This window comes from Streptopelia decaocto (assembly GCF_964273445.1).
Source record: "Streptopelia decaocto genome assembly, chromosome: 27".
NCBI lineage: Eukaryota > Metazoa > Chordata > Aves > Columbiformes > Columbidae > Streptopelia > Streptopelia decaocto.
The window spans coordinates 351,948-371,575 of NC_138682.1; the positions used below are offsets into that span (position 1 = coordinate 351,948).

The 19,628-nt window shown below is 56.4% G+C and overlaps 1 protein-coding gene across 1 annotated transcript; it reads left to right on the top strand.

Moving 5' to 3' along the window:
- Positions 1-6,309: 6,309 nt before the first annotated feature.
- On the top strand, positions 6,310-10,409 carry LOC309450669 (keratin, type II cytoskeletal 75-like; the record flags this gene model as incomplete). Its single annotated transcript, XM_082073693.1, has 8 exons — positions 6,310-6,408; positions 7,605-7,822; positions 8,017-8,077; positions 8,364-8,459; positions 8,695-8,856; positions 8,945-9,070; positions 9,360-9,580; positions 10,400-10,409. The coding sequence occupies 8 exons, from the start codon at positions 6,310-6,312 to the stop codon at positions 10,407-10,409; spliced, it is 993 nt and encodes a 330-aa protein (XP_081929819.1).
- Positions 10,410-19,628: the final 9,219 nt, after the last annotated feature.

Sequence of the window (19,628 nt, forward strand, 5' to 3'; positions counted from 1 at the left end):
CTTTCCACTGCGCCCCTTTCCCGCCAGTTCCTCATTACCAATAAAGTGCAGAGAGATGAAAAGAGGTCTGTGTGTCGTCTCATCACTCAAGGGTGGGAGAACACGCCTCGTCCTTCACTACAAGGGCCGGCGGTGCCTGCAGTTGGGCTGGGGCCAGGGGTTGGTGCACCCATGGACATGGGTTGGTGCAGCCGGGGCCAGAGGTTCGTGCAGCCGTGGACAGGGGTTGGTGCACCCATGGACAGGGGTTGTCCTCCACCCTTGGCTGGCACAAGGGCCACCAGCACCATCTGCCTGACGCGCTGAGCTCTTACAAGGGCTCCGGCACCTCATCGTGGGTGCCGGGGAGGCCCCAGGACGCTACATGGGCAGAAATTACTCATCAAGAAAAAGTAGCGTGAAAGTATGAGACACAGCCTCAAACCTGCTATTACCGCTCCAGATCGCCCGGCCGGGTTCGTCATTAGCCGTCTCCAAATAACACCCCATTGCAGCCCAATTAATTTGATTAACGCTGGGCCGGATTCTTCTCCGGCGCTGGGAGGAGCGAGAGCCAGGCCGGGGCGAATCGGCCCCGGCGGCAGCACCGCATGCGTTGGTGCTGCAGCCGCGGTGTCTGCCGGATCACGTAGACACGAGAAGGTCTGTAAAGGTCTGTACCGCAGGGTCCTGTCACCCGGACGAACAAAGCGAACGAGGAAGAAGCCACAGTTCTTACTGGAACTGGCATCACTTTCGTGTTGCTTTTGCTATTTTCCCCCAAATATTTTCTCTCAGCTGACACACCTGACGTTTACACCAGGCTACAATATGTTTATTGGCTTGTTTGAATGAACGCTGCTGACCCTAACATTTATAGTTTGGGATGGGAGAGACCGAGAAGTCGCCTCCTACGTCCACGACACGTCCGGCCCGAGACGGTGCGAGTGCCGCGGGTTCCTGGGGACAACGCGGGACGGCGGGCAGGGGTGACGGTCCCGGCGCGATGAGCCCGGGTGGACGCTGGAGCCGTGGGCTCCGTCCCGCAGGAAACCACGGGCGTGGGTTCCCGGGCAGCTTGTCCATGGAGCGCTGCCAGGTTTATCTTCCCATCTGCTGTGCTCATGAAAGCGCTAATTGCTCGGGACACGGCGCTCGGGCGGGGGATCGAGCAGCCGGGCGCCACGCCCACGGCCGCTCTGGGGTGAAAATAAACCGTATTTGCAGCAATGGGGCCTGTTTTGCTTAAAATGAGCAAATTTACTTGTGAAGCAGCCCTGGTGTGATCGAGCAAGGACAAGTCTCCAATACTTTTTGGTAGAGCCGTTGTCATTTTGGACACGGAGGAGAGAAAATACAGAATAAATGTGGTTTTTGTTGGTTTTTAAGTTCTGGTTTTCTATATAACTCAATAAAAATACAGGGTAAGTACATTGTTTGTTGGTTGGTAAGTTCTGGTTTCCTGCAGAGAAGGACGAGCGCTGTCTGTGCCGAGAGGAGCCGACAGCAGGTCCGTGTCCGTCTATAGGGCGTGAATGCTGCAATATTCTCTGCATTAAGACACAGAAAGATATATAACAGGTGTGATACTTTACGAGCTTATTGGGGAGTGAATCCAGGTGGCCCTTATAGTGGCTGTAATTACAGCTGTAATGAGTTTTTAATTGTCACTAATCATGTTTATTATGGGAGGGCTGCCCAGATCGCTCCCTCGGCTCGGTCACCGTGCAGATCTGGCGCGGACGCCCCCGCGCTCGTGGTGGACGCGACGGCGAGCGGCGCAGGCAGGAAATGTGTGATCTACGTGTGCAAACTCAGGCTCTGGGCTTCCCCTGGCCATGGTGCTCATTATTATTATTACTATTTTTATTTTTATTTTTATTTTATTTTATTTAGAACAGACCGTGCCAAGCGCCACCAGAGGGCCCAGAAAAGATGTGAAATGCATAAAATACAGATCTACACGGCTCTTTGCTGCAGATGCTCAGCAGCGTCTCTCTGGGGTGCAGAGCCCGCAGAATCGTGGCTCCAAAGGGTTTCGGTGACAATTTGGGAACAGTCTGGCCCAAAAACAACCCACGTTCTGGTGCTTTTTGGGTTGTTTTCCCTTCCCCCCGGTTCGTCATCCCGCGCTGCTGCTGCTCACAGAGCAGCGACCGAGGCTCCAGCAACGCCAGAAGTGCCATTTGCTCAATTGATCACCAAGTCTGACCTTGAGCGGATTAATTAACCCAATTAGCAGGCCAGCCCAGTGCTGTGAGTGGCTGGGTGTGGTGACTCTGCAGCGGCCCCATGGGTAATCGCCTTGTTTACCGGACTCCGAACATCTGCCGAGTGATTTCCAGCTGTTTCAGGATGTTATTGACACACTCTCGGTCACAAACAGCGTCGTCGGCGCCTCTGGAGCACAGAGCAAAAATCACATTTTCTCACGACACCTGGTGCATTTAGCCCGGAGTTCAACCCAATTTCCTCTTCATCCTCTTGTTTAGAAAAATAATGTATATCTCTATATTTTCAGCCTTATCTCTGCTCCTGAAGCCCTTTGGAGGTTTCATCTCTGCCTGCCCCGGCTCAAGGGCACCGGCTGCAGCGCCGGCGGCACCGGGACCGGCTCGGCCTCGGGGGATGGCAATCGGAGGATACTTCGGTTCACCAATAAAATAATAATAATAATAAAAATAAGTAAGGAGCTCCTGCTTCCTTCATTCACCACAGCTGTTACAGAAACAGCAACAGAAAAATGACTTCGCTATTTTCACACATCATATTCAATTGATACTTTCGCATTCTCATGGGGGAAATAAGAGATTAACATATCATAATTATGATTAGTATTTTCTGAATAGATTATTTAATATTATAGGTGGTAACGAGTAAGTTATTGAGTTGTTTACCTTCCTGTTAACCCAGAATAATTAGCCATTTATTAAAACAGCCATTAGTCACTTGTTAACGGATTGCAAGGCGAAGCAGGACTTTGTTTTGTAGTAGAAGAACACTCGCTGGTCCAGGCCCCAGCCTAAACCCGAGTCTAAACCTGAGCCTAGACCCGAGCCTAGACCCAAGCCTAGATCCGAGCCTAGACCCGAGCCTAGACCCAAGATTCACTGTTAGTGTTGGTGCGTATCTACTTTCTCTGGCCCGCTGTTAAATCCAAATGCTGTATTAGTAATGCAGTACTGTGCCACGCTGCTGTGCCCTCAGGACTGGGGTGCAGCAGCTGTTTAACAGCAATAAATATATTACTTGTTTATTTACCCGCCGCTCTGCCCGTGCAGCCTGTGAAGATCGGTGGTTTCTGCTTGGCAGTGATGAAAGGAAATCAATATTACTCTGAGACACCTGCAGGATTTCACTCATTTGGGCTGTCACTGGAGCCCATTAAAATGGCCCCGCAGGAAGGCAGAGGCAGCTCCTGGAGCGTGAGCCTGAGTCCTGGCACAGAGTTTTTTACTGCATTTATCACCTGGGCTGGCAGGGACAGACATGGGCTGTGCAGGTTCCTGCACCGGTTGTGCCCGAAGAACTAGAGCTTGGGTCTGTTTGCGAATTGTCTTTATGGTCCGAAACGCTCGTCCCCGGCAGTCCCTGCGATAACCACCCGCACGGAAGGACGCCTGTCGGACCGCGGCCCTTCAGTCCGTGTGCGTTGTAACTGTTCGGCTGTTCCCTGTCAAGGACCAGAGCAGCATCTCCCCGGGCGCGTCCACCAGCGGTGCCGACTCGCGATGGGGAGGACAAGGGCACCACGGCCGCTCTCCCGTCCTCTGCAGGATGCAGGAACATCTCTTCAGCTGCATCTCTGCTTCTGGAGCCAGCTCGACAGGTCCAGGCGTGGCTTGGGCTGCGGTGCCAAGGCTGAGCTGGTGCCAGAGACATCAATCACAACAGCAGCCCACGTCCCGTGCTCTGGATTATGTGGCACGGGGGGTTGGATGGCTGCAGGGCTTGCAGGGTCCCTCCCAAGCAGGACACCTGCTCCAGGAGGACACCTGCTCAAGGGGGACACCTTCCCAAGCAGGACACGGCAGCCTGGGAGATCAACACCGTGGTTCTGCACGAACTGCCAACCAGTGTGCTTCACACAGCGAGCTGATGTATGTATTTAGGGCAGTGATTTTTGGATAGACATCTACCGAACCATTGCTCCACATGGAGCTGGCTCGTTCGGTCCGTGGGTGTTTCCTTCCCCGGGTGGTAACGAGATCGATATGGATGATCTGAACCATCGCCCACTGCCGCGCGCATCGGAGGGAGCCGTTCGGAGAGGAGGAAGAGCACGGAGGTTCATTGCACCCAGAGCAACCACGCAAAACCTCAACATATAGAGGAAAACCAGCAAGCTTTTAGAAAGTCTTGTGCGTATTGCTGAGGAAGCGTTAGCTAAGCCGGGCAAAAGGGCCGTTTCGGCTAAGACGTCACAAGGAAATCATGGGTGATGCCCACAGAGCCTCAGCTCCTCCTGACAGGATGTCACACACTCTCCTCCTAATCCTCACCTGACCCCAATAAAGCTCAAGGGCACACAGGATTTGCAGTCTCAGCGTTTTTTATAGCTGGTCCCACACAGTTTTGCAGGGAGCGGATACAGCTCCGAAAGCACCGTCAGCGTGGTTGAAATACGGCAGCGAAGGAGGAGAATTTGTGTGGGTTTCTTTTGAGATACCAGCGTGCAGGAAATACTGAGCCAAACTGGACGGATTTTTTATAGGTACATATTTTATATAGGTATCTTAAAAAAGGGAAATTCACTGGAAATTTGGTTGAAAGTCTCAGTAAATGTAGGTAACTAGTGGAGTTTAACTGCAGACAAGCAGCACAAGTGGAAGGTCTGGGCCCCCAGCAGGGCTGTAAGAGACCAGTCTGGGTATGGAAGAACGGAATTTCTCATCCAGCTGTCCGGAAGGCACCGTGTCTATGTGGGAAAGGCCGAGCACCCAAACCCTGGTCCATTCCAACACATCGGCTGCTCTAACGGAGCTGGTGTGACGCACTGTCCCTGCTCGCCCTCCGTCGGGTTCCGAGGCGTGTTCCGCTCGCGGTGCCACACGGGAAGCCGGAGCGACACGGCGCACGGGCCAGGAGCCCGGCACACGGAGCTGCTGGGTCCGCCGCTCCCCACGGTCCCTCCTCTCCACTACTAATCACCACAAGTTTGGTTTCCTTGATTAAAATCTATCTCAGAGCTTTCTCTCTCCCATTGGAAACTCACATCCATTTATTTAAAGCCTGAATTGACACAGAGAGGTTCCGTTATTTCTGTTGTCTGGATGCTGCTTTGGCCATACGAGCCAAAGGTAGATTTTAATTGTAATTTTAATGCCATGATTAAGAAGAGCAGATCCCGACACCTCCCTGGTGGGGTATATGAGGAAGGAGAGAGAAGCCGAGGGGGAAGCCGCGGGAGCTGCAGCCGGTGCTGCCGAGTCCACACCGGGACAACACTGCGGTCTTGGCTCTTGTGAAGTGGAACAGCAAAGCAGGTGGGGAAGCTCGAGAGCGAGCAAACAGCGGCAACGCGCACGGATAACTGTGCGAGCTGGTTAATGATGGAGGGCAGGCTAATGAGGCGCGATCTCACCTGAGCAAAGCGCGTGAGTCAGGCCGGATCCGGGGGATTTCACAACGCCGCCACCGGTGCCATGTTTACTCCGACCTCTCCGCGGGCAGCCATTAATTGCTGCCTGATGAACCAAACCCAATAACAACATTAACAGACCTGCTAATTACCATGGAATGGAGACTAACTCCTCCAGACCATATAAAGGAGAACTTCCATCAGCACCACCAGAGGAGCTGAGGATCCTTCGCTCTCATTTCTCCTCCGTTTCACCACCTTCTCCACCTGCTCCCTCGTCTCGACGCTCCGCAAGCGCCGCTATGAGCCAACACTTTTTCAGATTTGGGAGTGGAAACTTCAGCTCTTCTTCTGCTCACTGTGGCCCACGGGGCGGCTGGAGAAGTTCATTCCCTGTAAGCTACTACGAAGACAATAGAGGAGATAGATACGGTGGTTATGGGTATGGTTATGGCAGCAGGAGTCTCCACAACCTCGGTGGGTTCAGGAGTGTTCCCACTGGTGGAGGCTATGGAGAAGTAGGATACGGAAGGTGCCTGGGGTTTGGTGGGAGGAGATACCTCAACACGGGCTTTGGAGGAAGGGGGTATTCTGTGGGCGCTGCTCTCGGTGCCGAATCGGGGCTCGGCAGCGCGTGCGGAGGAGCCCTGGGCAGGAGCTGCTCCGGTGACCGCGGGGCCGGGCAGGGTCTGGGCCAGGCCGGCGTCCGCATCGAGGGGGTCCGTGTCAACACCAACCTGCTGCGGACAATGCACGTTGAAGTCGACCCCGAGTTCCAGCGAGCGCGGTCAGACGAGAAAGAGCAGATCAAGGCTCTCAACGACAAATTTGCGTCATTCATCGACAAGGTGAGTCCCTGTTCTCTTTTCTCTTGTTGTCTTGGGGAACATGGGGGCTGCTCTGGCTGTGTGAGCCACGGGGACACCTTCATGTTGCGTCTTCCTCCCAAAAACCCGCAGCACTGGCTGGATTCCCTGGGGCTGGCAAGAAGTTCTTAACAGTTTGCCATAAAAGCCGCTGCATGAATCACGTTTAGCCCTGGGATAAGTATCTCTGGAGTCGTTGTCTGTGGCAGGACCATAACGAGCTGCTGGGATGTCACCGGCACATTAACTCACTTGTCTTTTGAGGGAAAGGGTTTCTGCTTGTCTCGTAACGTTCCAGGCCTGGGGATGGTTGATGGTAGCGTGAGAAATGGGGGATGCATTCGGGTATCCCTGATGTGCTCCTGCAAAGCAAAATCCGCATCACAAAGCAACTTGTGACTTCTCTGCCTGGAGGTCCCGGGTGGCCAGTGGACCCCACGCGTTTCTTCTTCACCTCTTTCCTTGGTTTTCACCACGACACGTTAACCACTGCAGTTCCACCTTCTCGCTCGTTGCTGCTCACAGACACGGGAACAAAAGAGCCCCAGGAGCGCTCCCGCCCCGCAGCCCCACATGAGCCTCCGTTGCAGGTGGCGTGTCTGCTCCATCACTGGTTACGCATGAAGACTTGAGGGCTTCTTGTATTACCCTATGCAAAAGGTGTTGGTTACACCCAGAAGTTGGTGTTCTTTAAAGCTTCTGGGTGTCAGCCGCCAGGTTCAGCGTCCCGGCTGCGGAGACACCGTCCCTCTGGGTTTCCCAAAATACCATGTTCTAGGGCTAAGCCTCTTTAAAGCAAGGTCTGTCCATGAAGAGACTGGGCTTGTGTGGTCTCCTGAGAGGGGTTTAGCTCTTCTCGTGTATTTGAGTGTCTAAAGTGCTTCAGAAACAGCTGAAGTCTCCCTCCCCCTCAGTCATCCCCCTAAATATTGTGCATCTAGGAGATGAAAAGCCAGCAGAGATTTGAGTCTCAGCTTTGAGAAGCAGTGGTAAAATCACACCCTTCTTATGCAAGAGACGGGGAAAAGGAGCTGTCCCCTCCTTAGCCTGAGACGCCTCCCGTGCCGCGGCGGTTGATGAACCCCTGGGTGTTCCCATGCTGGAAACACCCATTGGGACCGTGCTGGTGCTGCCCAAAGCTCCGCGGGGCCCGCGACGCTCTCCCGCTTGCCCCCCAGGTTCAGTGTCTGGAGCGGCAGAACCAGGCGCTGGTGGCCAAGTGGGAGCTGCTGCAGCGGCGAAGCGCCCGGCCCGAGGACGCCCGGAGCGTCGCCTCCTTCTTCCAGGCGCACGTCAGCAACCTGCGGCGGCAGCTGGAGACGCTGCGGGAGCAGCGGGAGCAGCTGGACCCCGAGGCCCAGGGCCTGCTCGAGCTGGTCCAGGGCTACAAGCAGAGGTGGGTGCTCGCGCTCTGGGAAAGGCGCGCGGCGCGGCGGGACGCACGCCGGCCGGTGCGGCGCATGGTGCTGCAGAGGCTGCCAGAGGGTGCAGTTAAACGAAAACGTGACACGTTCCCTCTGTAAATGATTCCCTTTGAACAAAACAAGCAACACGGGCAATGAGCTCCCTGTGTCTTCTCTGCTGTGACAGATTCGAGGACGAGATCAACAAGCACGCGGCCAAAGAAGAGGAGTTCGTGGAGCTTAAAAAGGTGCAGTAACCCCAGACACTGAGCTGAATTGAAGCCTCAGAAATAAAGGAATAACAGAGGTTTTCAAATGCGGGGTCTTTGCTTAACTAACTGGAGTCATTGAAAACTGGAGCTTTTTCTGCAAGACAGGAGAGAAATGGCTTTTCAAATGAAAAACTGAGATTTGTGGGCCATTATTTGGCTCCAGAAATGAAGGTTTTAAAGAATCACACCATGTCTTGCTAGAATTGCGTTCAGTGGGCAGTTTGCCCTCAAATAAATACAAATACACCTGTTTGTTTTACAGGAACTGGACGACGCCTACATGGGGAAAATGGAGTTTGATGTGCGGGTGGAAATCCTGAAGCAGCAGCTCGAGTTCCTGAGGTGCTTACACGAGGCTGTGAGTATGTCCTCAGTCAACCTGAGCCACCCCAGGTCCTGGAGGACGAGAATCTGTTGAAGGTTCCCAGAAATTCCACCCGAACGGGACTCTGTGGGGTGATGAGGGGATCACCCCGGCATCTGATAGGATAAGGTCCTTTTTGATTTGCGAGCGCAATGGGAGTCTGGTGTGTCACGGAGGCTGGAAGAGACTCTTGAAAACCCCACAAATCCCAAATCTGATTTCCTTGCAGGAGCTCTCCCAGCTGCGAACCGTAGTCGGCAACACCGACGTCGTTCTGTTCGTGGACAACAGAGACGTGAACATGGACGGCATCATCGAAGAGGTCAGGCAGGAGTACGAGGCCATTGCGCAGAGGAGCAAGGCTGAAGTGGACGCCATGTACCAGGGCAGGGTGAGCAGACACCAGTGAGATGGTGAGAAAAACCCGCCTGCCTAGCGGAAACAGAACCGGAATGTCTGTTTTCTCCCCCGCACGCCAGTACCAGGACCTCCAGGAGCTGTGGGTCGACCAGCGGGAGCGCGTGAGGAACAGCTACCAGGAAATCCAGGAGCTGGCGCGGCAGATCGAGCGGCTGCAACGAGAGATCGAAACTGCGAGAAAACGGGTAAAGCTGGTGCTTTACAACATAAAAATCATTTGGGTCACTTTGACATGGGGACTCAGTGCAGTACGAGGTGACTTGTCCTCTGGAGACAAACCTAGAGATGCTGTTTGCTCTTCAAAATGAAGCAGGTTTAGATTTTGGCTGTCGACACTGGGATTTAATTGGGGTTCATTAGCACATCTGGGTTCAGCCATTGAGGTGGTCTCCTGGTTTCCAAGACACGCCAGAAGGGTTTGGGAGTCCCAGTTCCCATTCGGGGCCGCGGACACGAGCGCTCTGTGCCCCGCAGAACCGCAGCCTCCGGGACGGCGTGCGGGACGCGGAGCAGCGCGGGAGCGCGGCGCTCGGGGACGGGCGGCAGCAGCTCCAGGAGCTGGAGGCCGCGCTGCAGCGGGCCCGGGACGAGCTGGCGTCGCTGCTCCGCGACTACCAGGAGCTGCTCAACGCGAAGCTGGCCCTGGACATTGAGATTGCCATGTACCGCTCACTCCTCGACGAGGAGGAGGCCAGGTAGGTACAACCTGCTCGTCCTGGGAGGAGGACCCGCAAAAGGCAGCGCGTCCCGCTCTTCATTCCCCTGCCTGATCTTCACCTTTATTGGCGGCGTTATCTCACCTTCCCTTTTCCTCCACAGGATACAGGAGGGCTCACCAGCCACAGTCTGTAAGTATCCCAACGCTTTGCTTTGCTTTTTAAGGGCACCGATACCATTTTGTTGTCTGTGGTGCTCAACATCTACCGCCAGAAAAACCTACCTTAGTTCCTGCCTTAGATCCCAAGGAAATTAAGCAAATCATAGTCTCGCGTGACTGTGTGTGAACACGCATGTGACATTAACATGTATGTGACATTAACACGTATGTGACATTAACACGTCAACATTGAGCTACTGACTTAGGACATTTTTGGGTTATTCCAACCAAACCTGCAGGAAGTGAGCAGGACCTGACTTATTCTGCAGACCTAGGGGCTGCATGTCAGAACTCAGCGGAAAAGACCAATAAATCCCATCCTAAAAGCTGTGGGAATAGACCAGCTGAAGGAGAAAGGAACCCGCACTCTGGGCCCTCCTGATGGAAGGGCTGCTCTGAGAGTGCAGGTACAGAGCAAGACATAAGCCACGGTAAAGATAAAGTAATAAGGCGAAACCACACATGAAAACACCCCAAATGTACATTTTCTGATGAAGATCCGTGTTGCCCTTTTTCAAAGAGACAACTCTGACCACGGGAGGAGCTATGATGGCCATGCATAAGTACTTTGAGCAGTGGGTCTTACAGTTCTTAGGTCTGTAAAGAGTAAAGTGACCGTAATTCCAATTTCTTGCAGGTGTCATTGAGCACAGCGTGAGCGCTACCGGAGTCTATGGAGCAGGACCTGGAGGGGTGAAGAGCGGGAAGGGCGGGTCGAGCTCTGGTGGTGCCAGCCAGGACAGAAGGAAAGGGTCGATCTCTGGAGGAGAAGATGGCGGAAGCTCTGGTGGATGGGGCTCCAGTGGCGGCTCCACTTGTAAGGGAGGAAAAGGAAGCTCAAGTCATGGAGGAGGAGGAAGCTCAGGAAGCAAAGGCTCCAGCTCTGGAGGTGGCCACAGCTCTGGAGGTTGGGGATGCAGCTCTGGCAGTGGCGGTTCCATCTCTGGAGGAAGCTCAGGCGGTAAAGGTTCCATCTCTGGAGCTGGAGGAAGCTCTGGAAAAGGGGGATCCAGCTCAGGCAGTAAAGGCTCCATCTCTGGAGGTGGAGGAAGCTCTGGAGGATGGGGATCCAGCTCTGGCAGTGGTGGGTCCATCTCAGGAGGCAGCTCAGGCAGTAAAGGCTCCATCTCTGGAGCTGGAGGAAGCTCTGGAGGATCGGGATCCAGCTCCGGCAGTGGTGGGTCCACTTGTAAGGGAGGAGGAAGCTCAGGACATGGAGGATCCAGCTCTGGAAGTGGTGGGTCCATCTCGGGAGGCAGCTCAGGCAGTAAAGGCTCCATCTCTGGAGCTGGAGGAAGCTCTGGAGGATCAGGATCCAGCTCTGGCAGTGGTGGGTCCACTTGTAAGGGAGGAGGAAGCTCAGGACATGGAGGATCCAGCTCTGGAAGTGGTGGGTCCATCTCGGGAGGCAGCTCAGGCAGTAAAGGCTCCATCTCTGGAGGTGGAGGAAGCTCTGGAGGATCGGGATCAAGCTCAGGCAGTAAAGGCTCCATCTCTGGAGGTGGAGGAAGCTCTGGAGGATCGGGATCAAGCTCTGGCAGTGGCGGGTCCACTTGTAAGGGAGGAGGAAGCTCAGGACATGGAGGATCCAGCTCTGGCAGTGGTGGGTCCATCTTGGGAGGAAGCTCGGGTCATGGAGGAGGAGGAAGCTCAGGCAGTAAAGGCTCCATCTCTGGAGGTGGAGGAAGCTCTGGAGGGTGGGGATCCAGCTCTGGCAGTGGCGGGTCCACTTGTAAGGGAGGAAGAAGCTCAGGTCATGGAATAGGAGGAAGCTCAGGTCATGGAGCCTCCAGCACTGGAGGTGGAGGAAGCTCTGGTCATGGAATAGGAGGCAGCTCAGGTCATGGAGGCTCCAGCTCTGGCAGTGGCAGATGCAGTCCCTATAGTGGAGGGATGAGCTCTGGAGGTGGCAGCAGCTCTGGCAGAAGAGGCTCCATCTCTGGAGGAAGCTCCAGTCATGGAAGTTCCAGCTCTGGAGGAGGAGGAAGCTCTGGAGGTTGGGGATCCAGCTCTGGAGGTGGAGGAAGCTCTGGTCATGGAATAGGAGGAAGCTCTGGTCACGGAGGATCCAGCTCTGGCAGTGGCAGATGCAGTCCCCACAGTGGAGGGACGAGTTCTGGAGGTGGCAGCAGCTCTGGCAGAAGAGGCTCCATCTCTGGAGGAAGCTCAGGTCATGGGGGTTCCAGCTATGGAGGTGGAGAATGCTCTGGTCATGGAATAGGAGGAAGCTCCGGTCATGGAGGCTCCAGCTATGGAGGTGGCGGAAGCTCAGGTCATGGAATAGGAGGAAGCTCAGGTCACGGAGGATCTGGCTCTGGAGGTTGGGGATCCAGCTCTGGCAGTGGCAGATGCAGTCCCCACAGTGGAGGGATGAGCTCTGGTGGTGGAAGCAGCTCTGGTAGGAGAGGCTCCATCTCTGGAGGAAGCTCCAGTCATGGAAGTTCCAGCTCAGGAGGAGGAGGAAGCTCTGGAGGTTGGGGATCCAGCTCTGGAGGTGGAGGATGCTCAGGTCATGGAGGCTCCAGCTCTGGAGGAGGAGGAAGCTCTGGCCATGGAATAGGAGGAGGCTCAGGTCACGGAATAGGAGGAAGCTCAGGTCATGGAACAGGGGGCAGCTCTGGAGGTTGGGGATCCAGCTCTAGCAGTGGCAGATGCAGTCCCCACAGTGGAGGGATGAGCTCTGGAGGTGGCACCAGCTCTGGTAGGAGAGGTTCCATCTCTGGAGGAAGCTCAGGTCATGGGGGTTCCAGCTATGGAGGTGGAGAATGCTCTGGTCATGGAATAGGAGGAAGCTCAGGTCATGGAGGCTCCAGCTCTGGAGGTGGTCACAGCTCAGGTCATGGAGGCTCCAGCTATGGAGGTGGAGGAAGCTCAGGTCATGGAATAGGAGGAAGCTCAGGTCATGGAAGCTCCAGCTCTGGAGGTTTGGGATCCAGCTCTGGAGGAGGAGGAAGCTCAGGTCATGGAATAGGAGGTAGCTCAGGTCATGGAGGCTCGAGCTCTGGAGGTTGGGGATCCAGCTCTGGCAGTGGCAGATGCAGTCCCCACAGTGGAGGGATGAGCTCTGGAGGTGGCAGCGGCTCTGGTAGGAGAGGCTCCATCTCTGGGGGAAGCTCCAGTCATGGAAGTTCCAGCTCTGGAGGAGGAGGAAGCTCTGGAGGTTGGGGATCCGGCTCTGGAGGTGGAGGAAGCTCTGGTCATGGAATAGGAGGCAGCTCAGGTCATGGAGGCTCCAGCTCTGGAGGTTGGGGATCCAGCTCTGGCAGTGGCAGATGCAGTCCCCACAGTGGAGGGATGAGCTCTGGAGGTGGCAGCGGCTCTGGTAGGAGAGGCTCCATCTCTGGAGGAAGCTCAGGTCATGGGGGTTCCAGCTATGGAGGTGGAGAATGCTCTGGTCATGGAATAGGAGGAAGCTCAGGTCATGGAGGCTCCAGCTCTGGAGGTGGCCACAGCTCAGGTCATGGAGGCTCCAGCTATGGAGGTGGAGGCAGCTCAGGTCATGGAATAGGAGGAAGTTCAGGTCATGGAAGCTCCAGCTCTGGAGGTTTGGGATCCAGCTCTGGAGGAGGAGGAAGCTCAGGTCATGGAATAGGAGGTGGCTCAGGTCATGGAGGCTCCAGCTCTGGAGGTTGGGGATCCAGCTCTGGCAGTGGCAGATGCAGTCCCCACAGTGGAGGGATGAGCTCTGGAGGTGGCAGCGGCTCTGGTAGGAGAGGCTCCATCTCTGGGGGAAGCTCCAGTCATGGAAGTTCCAGCTCTGGAGGAGGAGGAAGCTCTGGAGGTTGGGGATCCAGCTCTGGAGGTGGAGGAAGCGCTGGTCATGGAATAGGAGGCAGCTCAGGTCATGGAGGCTCCAGCTCTGGAGGTTGGGGATCCAGCTCTGGCAGTGGCAGATGCAGTCCCTATAGTGGAGGGATGGGCTCTGGAGGTGGCAGCAGTTCTGGTAGGAGAGGTTCCATCTCTGGAGGAAGCTCCGGTCATGGAGGGTCCAGCTCTGGAGGAGGAGGAAGCTCTGGAGGTTGGGGATCCAGTTCTGGAGGTGGAGGAAGCTCTGGCCATGGAATAGGAGGCAGCTCAAGTCATGGAGGCTCCAGCTCTGGCAGTGGCAGATGCAGTCCCCACAGTGGAGGGACGAGTTCTGGAGGTGGCAGCAGCTCTGGCAGGAGAGGCTCCATCTCTGGAGGAAGCTCAGGTCATGGGGGTTCCAGCTCTGGAGGTGGAGAATGTTCTGGTCATGGAATTGGAGGAAGCTCAGGTCATGGAGGATCCAGCTCTGGAGGTGGCCACAGCTCAGGTCATGGAGGCTCCAGCTCTGGAGGTGGAGGAAGCTCAGGTCATGGAATAGGAGGCAGCTCAGGTCATGGAGGCTCCAGCTCTGGAGGCTGGGGATCCAGCTCTGGCAGTGGCAGATGCAGTCCCCACAGTGGAGGGACAAGCTCTGGAGGTGGCAGCAGCTCTGGCAGAAGAGGCTCCATCTCTGGAAGGAGCTCCGGTCATGGAGGCTCCAGCTTTGGAGGTGGCCACAGCTCTGGAGGTTGGGGATCCAGCTCTGGAGGTGGCAGCGGCTCTGGTAGGAGAGGCTCCATCTCTGGAGGAAGCTCAGGTCATGGAGGCTCAAGCTCTGGAGGTGGAGAATGCGCTGGTCATGGAATAGGAGGAAGCTCAGGTCATGGAGGCTCCAGCTATGGTGGTGGTGGAAGCTCAGGTCATGGAACAGGAGGAAGCTCAGGTCATGGAGGCTCCAGCTCTGGAGGTTGGGGATCCAGCTCTGGCAGTGGCAGATGCAGTCCCTATAGTGGAGGGATGAGCTCTGGAGGTGGCAGCGGCTCTGGTAGGAGAGGCTCCATCTCTGGAGGAAGCTCCAGTCATGGAAGTTCCAGCTCTGGAGGAGGAGGAAGCTCTGGAGGTTGGGGATCCAGCTCTGGAGGTGGAGGAAGCTATGGTCATGGAATAGGAGGAAGCTCTGGTCACGGAGGATCCAGCTCTGGCAGTGGCAGATGCAGTCCCTATAGTGGAGGGACGAGCTCTGGAGGTGGCAGCAGCTCTGGCAGAAGAGGCTCCATCTCTGGAGGAAGCTCAGGTCATGGGGGTTCCAGCTCTGGAGGTGGAGGAAGCTCTGGTCATGGAATAGGAGGCAGCTCAGGTCATGAAGGCTCCAGCTCTGGAGGTGGAGGAAGCTCTGGTCATGGAATAGGAGGCAGCTCAGGTCATGGAGGCTCCAGCTCTGGAGGTGGCCACAGCTCAGGTCATGGAGGCTCCAGCTATGGAGGTGGAGGAAGCTCAGGTCATGGAATAGGAGGCAGCTCAGGTCATGGAAGCTCCAGCTCTGGAGGTTGGGGATCCAGCTCTGGCAGTGGCAGATGCAGTCCCTATAGTGGAGGGATGAGCTCTGGAGATGGCAGCAGCTCTGGTAGGAGAGGCTCCATCTCTGGAGGAAGCTCCGGTCATGGAAGTTCCAACTCTGGAGGAGGAGGAAGCTCTGCAGGTTGGGGATCCAGCTCTGGAGGTGGAGGAAGCTCAGGTCATGGAATAGGAGGAAGCTCAGGTCATGGAGGCTCCAGCTCTGGAGGTTGGGGATCCAGCTCTGGCAGTGGCAGATGCAGTCCCCACAGTGGAGGGATGAGCTCTGGAGGTGGCAGCAGCTCTGGCAGAAGAGGCTCCATCTCTGGAGGAAGCTCAGGTCATGGGGGTTCCAGCTATGGAGGTGGAGAATGCTCTGGTCATGGAATAGGAGGAAGCTCAGGTCATGGAGGCTCCAGCTCTGGAGGTGGCCACAGCTCAGGTCATGGAGGCTCCAGCTATGGAGGTGGAGGAAGCTCAGGTCATGGAATAGGAGGAAGCTCAGGTCATGGAAGCTCCAGCTCTGGAGGTTTGGGATCCAGCTCTGGAGGAGGAGGAAGCTCAGGTCATGGAATAGGAGGTAGCTCAGGTCATGGAGGCTCCAGCTCTGGAGGTTGGGGATCCAGCTCTGGCAGTGGCAGATGCAGTCCCCACAGTGGAGGGATGAGCTCTGGAGGTGGCAGCGGCTCTGGTAGGAGAGGCTCCATCTCTGGGGGAAGCTCCAGTCATGGAAGTTCCAGCTCTGGAGGAGGAGGAAGCTCTGGAGGTTGGGGATCCAGCTCTGGAGGTGGAGGAAGCGCTGGTCATGGAATAGGAGGCAGCTCAGGTCATGGAGGCTCCAGCTCTGGAGGTTGGGGATCCAGCTCTGGCAGTGGCAGATGCAGTCCCCACAGTGGAGGGATGAGCTCTGGAGGTGGCAGCGGCTCTGGTAGGAGAGGCTCCATCTCTGGGGGAAGCTCCAGTCATGGAAGTTCCAGCTCTGGAGGAGGAGGAAGCTCTGGAGGTTGGGGATCCAGCTCTGGAGGTGGAGGAAGCTCAGGTCATGTAATAGGAGGCAGCTCAGGTCATGGAGGCTCCAGCTCTGGAGGTTGGGGATCCAGCTCTGGCAGTGGCAGATGCAGTCCCCACAGTGGAGGGATGAGCTCTGGAGGTGGCAGCGGCTCTGGTAGGAGAGGCTCCATCTCTGGAGGAAGCTCAGGTCATGGGGGTTCCAGCTATGGAGGTGGAGAATGCTCTGGTCATGGAATAGGAGGAAGCTCAGGTCATGGAGGCTCCAGCTCTGGAGGTGGCCACAGCTCAGGTCATGGAGACTCCAGCTATGGAGGTGGAGGCAGCTCAGGTCATGGAATAGGAGGAAGCTCAGGTCATGGAAGCTCCAGCTCTGGAGGTTGGGGATCCAGCTCTGGAGGAGGAGGAAGCTCTGGTCATAGAGTAGGAGGCAGCTCAGGTCATGGAAGTTCCAGCTCTGGAGGTTGGGGATCCAGCTCAGGCAGTGGCAGATGCAGTCCCTATAGTGGAGGGATGAGCTCTGGAGGTGGCAGCAGCTCTGGTAGGAGAGGCTCCATCTCTGGAGGAAGCTCCAGTCATGGAAGTTCCAGCTCTGGAGGAGGAGGAAGCTCTGGAGGTTGGGGATCCAGCTCTGGAGGTGGAGGAAGCTATGGTCATGGAATAGGAGGAAGCTCTGGTCATGGAGGATCCAGCTCTGGCAGTGGCAGATGCAGTCCGCACAGTGGAGGGACGAGCTCTGGAGGTGGCAGCAGCTCTGGCAGAAGAGGCTCCATATCTGGAGGAAGCTCCGATCATGGAGGCTCCAGCTATGGAGGTGGCGGAAGCTCAGGTCATGGAATAGGAGGCAGCTCAGGTCATGGAGGATCCAGCTCTGGAGGTGGCCACAGCTCAGGTCATGGAGGCTCCAGCTCTGGAGGTGGAGGAAGCTCAGGTCATGGAATAGGAGGCAGCTCAGGTCACGGAGGCTCCAGCTCTGGAGGCTGGGGATCCAGCTCTGGAGGAGGAGGAAGCTCTGGTCATGGAATAGGAGGCAGCTCAGGTCATGGAGGCTCCAGCTCTGGAGGTTGGGGATCCAGCTCTGGCAGTGGCAGATGCAGTCCCCACAGTGGAGGGACGAGCTCTGGAGGTGGCAGCAGCTCTGGTAGGAGAGGCTCCATCTCTGGAGGAAGCTCCGGTCATGGAGGGTCCAGCTCTGGAGGTGGCCACAGCTCTGGAGGTTGGGGATCCAGCTCTGGAGGTGGCAGCAGCTCTGGTAGGAGAGGTTCCATCACTGGAGGAAGCTCAGGTCTTGGAGGGTCCAGCTCCGGAGGTGGCCACAGCTCTGGAGGTTGGGGATCCAGCTCTGGAGGAGAAGGAAGCTCTGGTCATGGAATAGGAGGAAGCTCAAGTCACGGAGGCTCCAGCTCTGGCAGTGGCAGATGCAGTCCCCACAGTGGAGGGATAAGCTCTGGAGGTGGCAGCAGCTCTGGCAGGAGAGGCTCCATCTCTGGAGGAAGCTCCGGTCATGGGGGTTCCAGCTATGGAGGTGGAGGAAGCTCTGGTCATGGAATAGGAGGTAGCTCAGGTCATGGAGGCTCCAGCTCTGGAGGTTGGGGATCCAGCTCTGGAGGTGGAGAATGCTCTGGTCATGGAATAGGAGGCAGCTCAGGTCATGGAAGTTCCAGCTCTGGAGGTTGGGGATCCAGCTCTGGCAGTGGCAGATGCAGTCCCTATAGTGGAGGGATGAGCTCTGGAGGTGGCAGCAGCTCTGGTAGGAGAGGCTCCATCTCTGGAGGAAGCTCCAGTCATGGAGGCTCCAGCTCTGGAGATGGCCACAGCTCTGGAGGTTGGGGATGCAGCTCTGGAGGTGGGGGAAGCTCAGGTCATGGAGGTTCCAGCTATGGAGGAGGAGGAAGCTCTGGCCATGGAATAGGAGGAAGCTCAGGTCATGGAATAGGAGGAAGCTCAGGTCATGGAACAGGAGGAAGCTCAGGTCATGGAGGCTCCAGCTCTGGAGGTTGGGGATCCAGCTCTAGCAGTGGCAGATGCAGTCCCTATAGTGGAGGGATGAGCTCTGGAGGTGGCAGCAGCTCTGGCAGAAGAGGCTCCATCTCTGGAGGAAGCTCAGGTCATGGGGGTTCCAGCTATGGAGGTGGAGAATGCTCTGGTCATGGAATAGGAGGAAGCTCAGGTCATGGAGGCTCCAGCTCTGGAGGTGGCCACAGCTCAGGTCATGGAGGCTCCAGCTATGGAGGTGGAGGAAGCTCAGTTCATGGAATAGGAGGAAGCTCAGGTCATGGAGGCTCCAGCTCTGGAGGTTCGGGATCCAGCTCTGGAGGTGGAGGAAGCTCAGGTCATGGAATAGGAGGCAGCTCAGGTCATGGAGGCTCCAGCTCTGGAGGTTGGGGATCCAGCTCTGGCAGCGGCAGATGCAGTCCCTATAGTGGAGGGATGAGCTCTGGAGGTGGCAGCAGCTCTGGTAGGAGAGGCTCCATCTCTGGAGGGAGCTGCAGTCATGGAGGCTCCAGCTCTGGAGTTGGTTCCAGCTGTGGAAGTTGGGCCCCCAGCTCCGGGGGTGTCTGCAGCCCTGGCGGTGGGGGGTTTGGTTCTGGAGGTGCGGTCTGCTCTGGAGGGGAGGGGGGTTTTGGGGGCGGGAGCTGTGGCGCTGGGAGTTACGGATGCGGCGCTGAGACTGGAGAATGCTGCTCTGAAGACGTTTGCTATTCCGGGAGCCAGGGCTACACGTACGTGTGTCGCCGTGGCTCCGCTTCCTCTGAAGATGAGTCCCAGAATTAATATTTGAATGGAAATGCTGCCAGTGGACTTGGAAGATGTTCCCCTTCCTATTGGAGGCAAGGGTGGCTTTTCTCCCAACCACGCGCCCCCGCTCGTCCAAATGTGTCACCCAGCACCCCGCGCTCTGTTTCCATTCACGGCCACCCCCAGGTGTCTCCGTCCCCACCTCTGTTCTGTGACAATGTTGTGGTGGTTCTACTGCTTCCTCAGCCTTTCTGTGAGCTCTTTCCCTTGGGCTCTTTGGGACCCTTTTCTTTGGCAAATAAAAGCTTGAAAGGATGCGCAGTGTCCGTGTTGGTCTGTGGGCGGGTGTGAGCTGATGTGCGTGATGAACGCTTGGAAAGAACTCTGAATATATAAACGCTTACTGGAGCTTCGATCCAGCGTCAGGAAAAGAGCAGCTGAGATTACTGGGCAAGGCTGAGAAGCACCCACTGTGGACACCCATCTGCAGATAGTGCTAGAGCCACGGAGACCACTGGAGAAGGTGGATGTGGAGCCACAAAGGGCTAAGTCCACCTCTCCAGCACAGCCTGGGGGAAGCCGCGAGTTCCCTGCACGTGGGAGGTCCAGGAGCCACATTTCGGTGAAAAGCGGGTTGTCGCTGCCCTCGTCACCTGCGGAGGCCCCTGCCAGCTGTGGAGCAGCCACGGGGTGTGAAACCTGCAGGGTGCGTTCCAAACCCTGCCGAGATAAGCCCGTGTTCCCACCCGTGCGGGTCCCACCCGCGGGCTCAGCGTGTG